An 11,860-nucleotide genomic window follows, 5' to 3' on the forward strand; every position below is an offset into this window, starting at 1 on the left:
CACATATGATAAACAGAAAAAGCTATAGCTGTGACATTGAAAATTAAAGTAGAAGACATGTTACAGTAACAGTTGAGTGAATGTTACCCTAACTCAGCCCCCAACACACTGTCTCCCTTCACAATTTCCATCCCAGACCCCCAGAAGAAGGGGAAGGGCTTAGGGAGCCCTCTCCTTTGAATACTGTGCTTGATAGCTTTAGTGTCAATTTGACACACTTGGGTTGAAGGAGCCTCAGTTGGGGAATTGCCTCCATAGGATTGGCCTGTGGCCATATCTGTGGGGCATCTTCTTGAGTGTTGAGTGATGTGGGAGGGCCCAGCCCACTGTGGGTGGTGCCACCCCTGGGCAGGTGGGCCCATGTTCCAGAAGAAAGCAGGCTGAGTGGGGCCAGGGGAGCAAGCCAGTAAGCAGCGTTCCTCCGTGGCCTGTGCTCCAGCTCCTGCCTCCAGGTTCCTGCCCTGAATTCCTACCTTGGGCTCCCTGATGAGCTGTGACCTGGGAGATGGAAGATAAATAAACCCTTTCCTCCCCAAGTTGGTAGTGGTCAGAGTGTTTTGTCACAGCAACACAGCAATGGAGAAACAAACTAGGACAAATACCATCAATAAAGTTCACTGCACCCATTCCCCCAAAAATTAGTCTAATAATGGCAATGGTTCAAAAGTAAGCTGACATCGCTTACTTTTTAGCTTTGTGGTTTTTATGCCTTTAAAATGTGAAGAAGCTTCACCAACAAAACGTTCTATTTAAAATTTTATGATTATTTTAATATATTATGAATAAGTACAAGTTAAAATGATTCTGACTCTCAAGAGATGTTATAAAAGTACTAAGGATGAAAACTAACACACAAAAGAATCACGTAAATTTGAAAGCAAGACTATATTTATTTTCTAGTTGTTCAAGGATTTATTAGTTTCCCAACAAAGATCAATACAAGATTTTGGACTGTTTAAAAACACAGAACATTGATTATTTAAAACTTGTATTTTTTATATTAAATAGTATGGAAGCAATTAAATGTCTAACAACCTTTAAAACATTTTACCAGCGCATGCCTTTAATCCCCACACTTGGGAGGCAGAGGCAGATGGATCTTTATGAGTTCGAGGGCAGCCTAGTCTACATAATGAGTTCCAGGCCAGCTGGGACTGCAGGGAGATCCTGTCTCAAAAAAGCCAAAAAAAAAAAAAAAAATGAACCCACAAAACAAACAAAAAACCCCCATGATTTTACCTTGGCAACCAAAAAGTATGAAGTAAAAGGAACTGACTTGGTCTAATCAACAACTTCATTTATTTCAGGTATGGCAATCCGTGGGATCTGGAGTCAGTTCAGTAAACCTATGTTAAAATTATGCTAACATCTATGTATGTTTATGCAGAGTTCACATTAAAATGCCACTAGAAACCACAGAAGGAAACCACAGTTATAAACTTTATTTGGATTCTTAAATGTCTTACATTCCTAGGACAACATAATTTATATAGTTTTTTCCATGGTTCTAACTATGCACGAGCTGATGAACCCCCAATTCCTCTCTCTGGCTCAGATCCTTATCCTAAAAGGTCAGTATTGTATCTCCAGCTGCTAGGGGGACATTTCCATTTTAAGTCTCCACAAGCATCATAACCTTGCTTTTTGTAAACTGATCTCAATGTTTTCCCTTTAAACTAGCTTGTTCTGTATTCCTTTCTACATTAATGGCTGCACCACATAACCTAGACAGCTCAGGAGTCCAGCTAGATCCCTTCCTCTGTCCCGTTCTTCCTTTGCAGTTCATCAGTTACTAAGTGTAACCAAGGCCTTCCTCCTGGTAAACATCTATGCAATCAAGCTTCTTTTACTTGACTCCACAATCAGGCCTCAGTTAATTTTTCTGGATGATCTCAACAGCTTTGCCTCCAGTTTCTTTTTCTTAATTTCCCTCATTTCAACCCCTCTTCCAGAATATACTCAGGGTGATGTGGTGGTCTGAATGAGAAATATCCCCACAGTCTTAGGTATTTGAACACTTGGTCTCCAGTTGGTGGTGCTGTTTGGGGAGGCTATAGAACCTTTAAGAGGCACAGCCTTGACAGAAATAGTACATCACTGGGGGTGGCTTGGAGAGTCTACAGCCTTGCACCACTTCCAGTTTGCTCTCTGCTTTCTGTATGTGCTTGAAGATGTGATCTCTCCTGGTCCAGCTGCCTGCTGCCATGCTTCTTCCACCATTATGGACTATCCTTCTGGAACTATCAGGAAACTAAATCCTGCTTTCTATAAGCTGCCTTGGTGAAGGTGTTTTATCACAGCAACAGAAAAGTAACTAATACAGTGACTGAACAGGCAAGCCCCCACTCACATTTCTTTAGTTGTTCCTCTTCAGAACTCACATGCCATGTCTCCTATACCATTTTTCATGTGTTTCTATTTTAATCTAATGTTTGAAAATCTTGTATACCAGAATATTTTCTTTTGCACATGCTGGCTCTTCTACCTAGAAAGCCATTCATTAATCCACTCAATAAATGACTGATTGTCAGGTGTGTACTAGATACTGTATGGGACTCTGAAGATCTAAAGAGAGGGTAGATTTTATCCTTAGCTTCCATAAAGACCTCTTGGTGAACTTGTCACTATACTTCCCTTGTTTTAGTTCCACATGCAGGAAGTTTCAGATCTTTATGAAAACTCCAGATTAATTCCTGTGCTGGTTAGTTTTTGTCAACTTGATACAAACTAGAGTCACCTGAGAAGAGAGAACCTCGAATGGGGAATTATCTCCACCAAAGTGGCCTGGGTCCATGTCTGTGAGGTATTTTCTTAATTGCTAACTGATGTGGAAGGGCCTAGCCCACTGTGGGCAGTGCCATCCCTTGGCAGACAGGCCTGGGCTATATAAGAAAAGCAGCTGAGCAAGCCAGGAGAAGCAATCTAGTAAGCAGCATTTCTCCATGGTCTCTGCTTCTGTCTCCAGGTTCCTGCCTTGAGCTGCTGCCATGACTTCCCTCAATGATGGGTGACATGTAAGCCAAATAAACCCTGTCCTCCCAGAGTTGCCTTTTGGTCATTGTGTTTATCACAGCAACACAGAAACCAAACAATAACAACTCCTAATGCTTCTTTCCAAATTAACTTCAGAAATGCTTGTTCCTGGGTCTGCCTCAGTATTTTCTGCTCTCCACAGCAGTCAGGAGCATCTTTCCCTGTGTACCATGGCACCATGAAAATATGTCTGCAACAATACTTTCATATAGTGCTGTAACTTGTGGCTTGACGTTTTCCTCTTAGGCTGTGAGCTTCCTGATATCAAGAGCCTTATCTAGAGTCTAGGATAATGAATGGTAAGAAATTCCATTCAGTAGATGTTATTTCCCAACTATAACATGTCACGTGACTACAGTATACAAATTTTTACAGTTATTCTGATTCTTGAAAGCAACTTTTTTAAGTCAAGAAAGCTATACTCAAAGACTCCAACTCGACACACATTTGCTATCAAAAGATAAACATACACTTTCTCTTGTTTTAAGGCAAAATTTGCCAACGTATATTAATTTTAAAAAACTTTTCTAGCTTTGAAGACTTATAATGGCTAAGTACTTGGAACACATACACAAAAGGAACTACAAGTTTTAGGAGCTAGGGATGTAACTAAGTGGTGCAGCATTTGCCTAGGATGTATGAGGCCCCTGGGTTTGAACTCCAGCACCACAAAAAGGAACAATAATTATAATAGTAATGCTTTACAGTCATATGCAATTGATATTTTCCTTCTGTATTTTGGACATCATTACATTTTAAAATCAAATCTATATATAATATGGCACTTCTCTTTCACTTGACATTATCAATCATTTAATGTCATTTACTGCTTTTTGAAAACAATTTTAAACATGTGTTATATTGTTTTTGCTATTCCACAATTTAACAATTCCAGAATGTTATATTCCAGAAAATAGAGCTTATCGCTACTTAATCCTTAAATATTCTCTTCATATAAAAGGGGAGCTACATGTATTTTTTAATAGCAGTTTGAAGATGGATTGACAGGCCGGGTGGTAGAAGAAATGACACTGCCTTACTTATAGAAACAGGGTCCTGTGCCTATGCCTATGATGGTTCTCACAGTAACCTCAGGAAGTGAGTAGGTCCTACTATCTCTATTAAGAAGGAAAACTGAGGCTCAGGTCAATTAACATGCAAACAACCCATTTACTAAAGTCTCTCCCTTTTTTGAGAATTCCCTTTCTAGTCCTCAAGAATTTTGTTGAGAGAAAGCAGCAGGTAATGAATAGCTCTTTAATTTTTCTCTTCCTTTCTTCCTAACTAATATGTGCCTTTGCAGACAGCTCTTCCTAAAGTGTGCTATGTGTAGGGGTCTCATCTGTATCTGCATTAAACTGCCTCATTTGGAAACTAAACTAATTCAAGTAGACTGAATATCCATAAAGTTGTGAGGCATCTATTCACTCACAAATGGAATCCATTCCTGGGCCAGTTTTCTTCTTCATTCAGAAGCCTATCAGTATATGTGAATGACCCAATCATTCATATTTAATGTGTGTGTGTGTGTGTGTGTGTGTGTGTGTGTGTTCACATGCACTCATGTTTCTGTGTGAAGGTGCACACCTGTATGAAGGTACACATAGAGGTCAGGAGACAACTTTTTGGGTGTTGTTTATGTGTCATCCATCATTTTTTGACACAGGCTCTCTCACTGACCTATAACTCAACAAGTGGGCTAGGCTCCGTGGTCAGCAAGTCCTAGGGCTCCATCTGTCTCAGCCTCCTGAACACTGGGATTACAAGTTTGGGATACCAGTTTGTTTTTCTGTTTTGTTTTGTTTTGTCTTTTAGAGACAGGGTCTCCCTGTAGCCCCAGCTGTCCTGGAACATGTGGATTCTGGGGATCAAACTCAGGTTCTCATGGTTAAACAATTAGCACTTCACTAAGTGATCTCTCCCCAGTCCATAACTGCCAGTCTTTTAACACAGCATCTTAAAAGGGGTGGTGGAAACAACTAGCAGACCTTGAAATGGTCATCAAGACACGCACAGTGATTTTTATTCTGGTTAAAATGGTGAATTCTTACCTTAACTATTAAGCCTTTTGAGTCAACCAACCATATCTTTTTGATAGCTTTTTCCTTTGGTAAACCTTCTTTCTCCATGGCCATGACAATCAGGTGAGCAATCCCCAAAGCAGCCTGAAAAGAACGTATAAAAATAAAGATTTCAAAATGTGTTCCACACATCTTATCAAAGGTTACACATCACATCATTCTGTTCATTAGTAAATGGCTCTGTTGTGTTTAAGAGCTTTCGTCATTCATTTTTACTGGGAGCTAAATACTTTTGTCATATTTGGGAGAGCAAAATGACAACTATGTACTCCTCAGAATCACAACAGAACCACTATTAGTTTGCTAGTTAGCACAGAAAAACCAGTGACATCCCTGATTGTATTGATAGGGATAAATATACTGACAAGATTGACACAAGAAAATACTGGGTTTTACATAATGAACTCATTAGCCTGGCTCACTGGATCACATTTGTTTACTGTTAGGTTCAAGCTCCTCCAACTGAACTTGAAAAAAGAAGTCTGATCATTTAGATGGGAACTTGATAAATTAGGGAAAAGAATGAAATTGACAGGAAGTATGTGCTCCCCAGCAGTTATTCATTCTTTTAATGTGGACAAAGAAACTGCTGTGAAATTATTCCAAGATTAAAGAAACTATCTTCCTTGGCATTTGATAAATTTTGTGATAACCTGTGACATCCCAAATCTACAAAACAAAGGCTCGTTTTGAATCATCTGACCATGAATACTGCTTTTCCTGATAAAATTCAAGAATTAGCCTGTACTGTTCATCAGAAACCTCTGTAAATACAGAGGGCTCACCAAAATAGAATAAGTAGTAATCTACAAAATAAAATGAAATATTAGAGCTATTAGGAAGGCTTGATTTTAATCTGCTTGAACGTGAATTTGTAATTTTCATTCTCAACACTTGCACATATTCATTTCAGTTTTTTATTATTTTTATTTTATGTGTATAAGTGTATTGCCTGCATGTATGTGAGTGCACCCATGTTGTGCAGTGTCGCGGAGGTCAGAAGAGGGCTTTGGATTCCCTTGGAACTGGAGTTAAGGATGGTTCATAGACACCATGTGGGTGCTGGGAATCGAACCCAGGTCCTCTGCAAGAGCAGTCAGTGCTCTTAACCTCTGAGCAATCTCTCCAGCCCCTCATTTTAGTTTTACCTTATGTATTCAGTTTTAAGAACAAGCAAAGTGAAAACTAATGTGATATGTACACATTTGTATCCATGTAACATAGGCTCTTACTTATGGGAATATTACATGTGAAAACTTAAAGTTTCTTAAAATGCCTTATAGTCATAGTATTTCCCATTTATTACATTCTATAACTCTAGAGAGATTTTAGAAGTTTTCTCACAAGAAAAATAACATTTTAATCTGTTTTAGAAATGAATTTGCTTTCTTCTTTTAAATGAGTATTCACAATGATTATACGAAACAATGTAATTGGGCCTTGTGCAAGTTTCTTCCAATAATTTCAAATGCCTTTGTTATAATGTTGAACATACAATGTTGTTCTATATGTCTTTAATTCAAAATGATTTTTCTTAAAACATATATGGTTACTTAGGTTCAGGTTGTACTATGTGTGCGATTAAGAAAACTTTTGAATGTGACAGTGAGGGATACGTATACTAACTTAAATATTTAAAGGTTTTTCATATAATCACATATTGCAAACTTTTCTTCATGCACAAAGCCTTAAACATGTATAATAAAGTATATGGTAGTATTTTATAATCTCACAAATTTAAAACTGTGAAAAATGTTTTGACATCTCCAAAGTTTCCTATAATGATGAGACTCTTCAGTAAAAATCTACATTGTAATAGTCTAAAACTATCAGAGAATACTTGCAACCCTGAATAAATGAGGAGCTACTACTAGTTCATAAATTTGAGAGAACTTAAGTATTACACAAGGCAGGTACCTCTCCAGCTCCTTGGAAGAGTATTGTTTGATCAGAGAGCTTGTTCTTGGTTATTCGAAGAGCTGCCAGGAGACCTGCAACTGCAACAGATGCTGTTCCTGGAATAAGCAATAAATATCCATGAGCAATCCTCAGATAGATCCCACTGAATTCTAATTCTTTATTCACATCTTGACATCATCACACAACAGGTAACAGGCACAGAAAGGGAAAATGTGCCTGTCTGCACCTGAGGTGAAATTCTCAAGGACATCAGTATTTTGTGATAGCATCTTACTATTATCCTTGAAAACTTTCCCCAAAGGAGATCTTGTGGCTTATTTTGATGATGCAGTGAATAACAACATGGGTTTGGATTCTGTGTAATTCTGATTTTTTTTGGTGGGTGGGGGAGGATATTTGAGACAGGGTCTCCCTGTAGCCCCAGCTAGCCTGGAACTCACTATGTAGGCCAAACTGGCTTTGATCTCACAGAGATCCACCTGTGTCTGCCTCCTGAGTGCTGGGCCTAAAGGCATGTGCCACCCCAGCCAGCCTGGTTTCGTATTTTTGAGGCAGGATATCAAGTAACTGAGGAAAAGCTCAAACTCTCAATGTGGCTAGCCTCAAACATGAAATCCTCCTGCCTCAGCATGCTGAGTGCCAGGATTACAGTTTGTGGCATCATGCCTGGATTAGGTTTGGATGTTAAGAGGATTTCAGTTCATCCTGCTTACTTACAGAATTTAGAGAAATAAATGTCATGTTAGTATTTCTTATTTGTAAAACAGATTTTACTGTATGACACACAAGTAAATAGTACTATTAAATCCCTCTACCTAATTACTCTTGAGGTTTAAAATATATTACTGGGGGACTGGAAAGATGGCCCAGTGGTTTAAAGCACTGGCTACTCTTGCAGAGGGCCTGGGTTTGATTCCCAGGACCCACATGACAGCTTATAACCACCCATAATTCAAGTTCCAGGGGATCTGATTCCTTCTTCTGACCTCTGTGGACATTGCACAACACAGGTGCACTTACATGGAGGCAATACACTCATACACATAAAATAAATAAATATCTTTTAAAAAATCTTTTACTGGTGGGGCTGGACAGATGACTCAGTGGTTAAAAACATTAGTTGTTCTTGCAGAAGACCCAGGTTCAAATCCCAGCACCCACATGGCAGCTAACAACTGTCCATAACTCCAGTCCCAGGGGATCTGACTGCCTCTTCTGACCTCCGCAGACAATGCACAGCATGGGTGCACTTACCTACATGCAGGCAATACATGCATACACATAAAACAAAAATAAAAAATGAATTTTTTAAAAAAGTTTTAAGCCGGGTGTGGTGGTCCACACCTCTAATCTCCCCACTCGGGAGGCAGAGGCAGGTGGATCTTTGTGAGTTTGAGGCCAGCCTGGTCTACATACTGAGTTCCAGGACAGCTGGGGCTACAAGGAGAACCTGTGTGGTGGTGCATGCCTTTAATCCCAGCACTCGGGAGGTAGAGGCAGGTAGATCTTTGTGAGTTCAAGACCAGCCTGGTCTACATAGTGAGTTCAGGACAACTGGGGCTACAGGGAGACCCTGTTTCAAAAAGCACCCCCCAAAAAAAGTTTTAAAAAGTCTATTACTGAGCTCGTCCACACAAAGGAGGCTCATAGTAAATGCTTCCTATTAATGGCATAGTAGCAATGATGTTTTGATATATTTGAAATTTAATGTTTCAATTTGAAAAATTAATGGTTAATCGCAATTAAAATCTGACTTTATTCATACTTTGTCATTTTACCTATGATAGTTCTTGTTAGGTCTCATCAATGGAAGGTTTTCTTAGGATAAGGTTGTTTTCCTTATTATACCTCACCCACGCAGAAAAGGCACCAGTTCTAATTATCTCTTCACCACGCATACCCTCTCAGGTCACAGAACAGTTCTCTTGCTTTGAACATAATTGCACAGCTCAATCTCTTTATGATTTACTCCTGAAATAAAACTTTGCAGCTTTTTGCATTGCTTTCCAGCTATATGGACATTTTATACCTCTAAAGAAACATTTTACTATAATGTTTCAAGATCATGCAGCTGAGCAGGAAAGTCTAGCCGAATGTTAAACACCCACACTTGGATAAAAGCTAGATCGGAACAGACTTGATGAGTGACAGGATGATGAAGTATTGTGTATGCCAAGGACCGCAACATTTCACCACTAGTGTATTTGTTCTTTTCCTTTTAATTTTTTTTATTTAGCCGTATTTTATTTATTTCATGTGTATGAGTGTTATGCTTGCATGTGTGTAAGTGCACTTGAGTTGTGCAGTGTCCACAGAGGTCAGGAGAGAGTGTTGGATCCCCTGAAGTGGAGTTACAGATGGTTGTTAGCCACCATGTCGGTGCTGGGATTCAAACCCAGGTCCTCTGCAAGAGCAGCCAGTACTCTTAACTGCTGAGCCACCTCTCCAGCCTCATATTTGTTCTTTTCAATCGTGTGTGTGTGTGTGTGTGCATGTGCACGTGCACAGAAAAAAGTGAACCATGGATATATTCCTCTATTGAACCCCACCTGGCTGTTTCTGCTTGGCCGGCTAGCCAGCTAGCAATCTCCTAGGATCCTCCTATCTTCTCTTCCCCAGCACTGGGGTTACAGATCCACGCTACCACTTTTATATGAGTGCTAGAATCTAAATTCAGGTCCTCATGCTTGCATAGCAAACATTTTACTCACTGAACCTTTTCCCTAGTTTCTATTCTCTCTCTCTCTCTCTCTCTCTCTCTCTCTCTCTCTCTCTCTCTGTGTGTGTGTGTGTGTGTGTGTGTGTTCAGGTATGTGTGGGTACACATGTGTATGTGTGCATGTGGAGGCCAGGGAGAAACCTAAGGTTTTGTTCTTTGGGGACCATCCACCATTTTCTGACACAAGGTACGTTTCTCAGTGGCCTGGAATCTACCCAAGTAGGCTCTGCTGGCTGGCCAGTGAGCCTGAGATTCATCCACTTGTCTCTGCCTCCTCAGGGCTGAAGCTACAAGCACCAGCTTTTTAATACATGGGTTCTGAAGAGTGAATTGAGGTCCTCATGCTTGTAAAATGAGCACTGGAGCAGCATTTTACTGACTAAGCTATCCCCTCAATCTTTTAGTTTGTTTCCTTCTTGAATAATTACATAACCTATTAAGAACACAGTTAAAAAAAAACACAGTAAATACCTACCCATTTCTTTTAGGTTTTCAAATTTAGTAGCATATAGGTTTTTAAAGTATTCCCTTATAATGTTCTGGATCTTTTTGGTGTCCATTGCAATGTTTCCCCCTCCACCTCTGATTTTGTTGATTTGGAGGTACTCTTTCTTTCTTTTGGTTAACTGGGCTATCAATCTTGTTTATCTTTTCAAAGAACCAGCTCTTGATTCATTGATTCTTTGTATTGTTTTCTCTGTTTCTATTTCATTCATTTCTGCTCTGATTTTTTAAATATATTCTTGTCTGCTGGGTTTGGGTTTCACTTGTTGCTTTTCAAGTGTCTTGAGTTGCAATGTTAAGTCATTTATTTGTGTTCTTTCCAATTTTTTAATGTAGACACTTAGAGCTATAAACTAACTGGAAGCATTCCCATTGAAATCAGGAACTAGACAAGGCTGTCCACTATCGACACGCCTCTTTAACATAGTGCTTGAAACTCTTGCAAGAGCAATAAGACAAGAGAAGGAAATTAAAGGAGTAATAATTGGAAGAGATAGGATTATCCCTTTTTGCAGATGATCATATTATATCTAAGAGATGCCAAAAATTCCACCAGAAAGCTATAAATTATTAACACATTCAGTAAAGTGGCAGGTTACACAATTAATCTATAAAAGTCTGTAGCTATACCAATAACAAGCAATCAGAGAAAGAGTACATGGAAACACTACCTTTCACAATAGCTACAAAAAAAATCTCAAAATAAACCTGACCTCTACAATAAAAAGCTTAAATCTTTAAAGAAAGAGAAGAGGAAGACATCAGAGGATGGAAGGACCTCCCATGCTCATAGATTGGAAGAATTAATATTGTGAAAATGACCATCCTACCAAAAGCCATTTATAGATGCAATGCAATGCCAATCAAAATCCCCATGACATTTTTCACAGAATTGGAAAAAAACATCCTAAGATTCATATGGAAGCACAAAAGAGCTCGGATAGCCAAAGCAACCCTGAGCACTAAGAGCAGTGTTGGGGGAGATTACTATACCAGATTTTAAACTGTATTACAGAGTGATAGTCATAAAAATAACATGATACTGGAACAAAAACAGATCCATAGATCAATGGAACAAAATTGAAGACCCAAATATGAGTACACACAATTTTAGCCACCTGATATTTGACAAAGGGGCCAAGAACATTCGCTGGAGGAAAGACAGCATGCTCAGCAAATGCTGCTGCCAAAACTGGATCTCCACCTGTAGAAGAATGAAACTAAACCCCTATCTTTCACCCTGCACAAAAGTCAATTCCAAATGGATCAAAGACCTCAATGTGAAGCGTGAAACTCTGAAACTGTTAGAAGAAAATACTGGCAATAGCCTACAAGATATAGGTGTAGGAAAGGATTTTCTTTTTTCTTTTTAAAATAATTTATCGAGAATTTCATACATGTATATAAGGTGTTTTTATCAAAGGAAAGGATTTTCTAAACTGGACATCAGTTGCTCAGGAAACAAGGTTAAGTAAGAATCAACAAATGGAGCCTCATTAAACTAAAAGGCTTCTGTACATCAAAAGAAGCAACCAAGGAAGTGAAGAGAAAACCCACAGAATGGGAGAAAATCTTCACCAGTGACACATCCAACAGAGGTTTA

The 11,860-nt window shown here is 39.1% G+C and overlaps 1 protein-coding gene across 1 annotated transcript in view; it reads right to left on the minus strand.

The window, feature by feature from the left end:
- Positions 1 to 11,860, minus strand: part of Me1 (malic enzyme 1) — a 161,425-nt gene that overhangs the window by 29,418 nt on the left and 120,147 nt on the right. The window contains exons 8-9 of the mRNA XM_008827829.3: positions 7,032 to 7,129; positions 5,085 to 5,198 (exon numbers count right to left, since the gene is read on the minus strand). Of these exons, the coding sequence (XP_008826051.1) occupies positions 5,085 to 5,198; positions 7,032 to 7,129 (212 nt within the window). The remainder of the gene's footprint in view (positions 1 to 5,084; positions 5,199 to 7,031; positions 7,130 to 11,860) is intronic.

Source organism: Nannospalax galili, unplaced genomic scaffold (assembly GCF_000622305.1).
Source record: "Nannospalax galili isolate Female #2095 unplaced genomic scaffold, S.galili_v1.0 scaffold2893, whole genome shotgun sequence".
NCBI lineage: Eukaryota > Metazoa > Chordata > Mammalia > Rodentia > Spalacidae > Nannospalax > Nannospalax galili.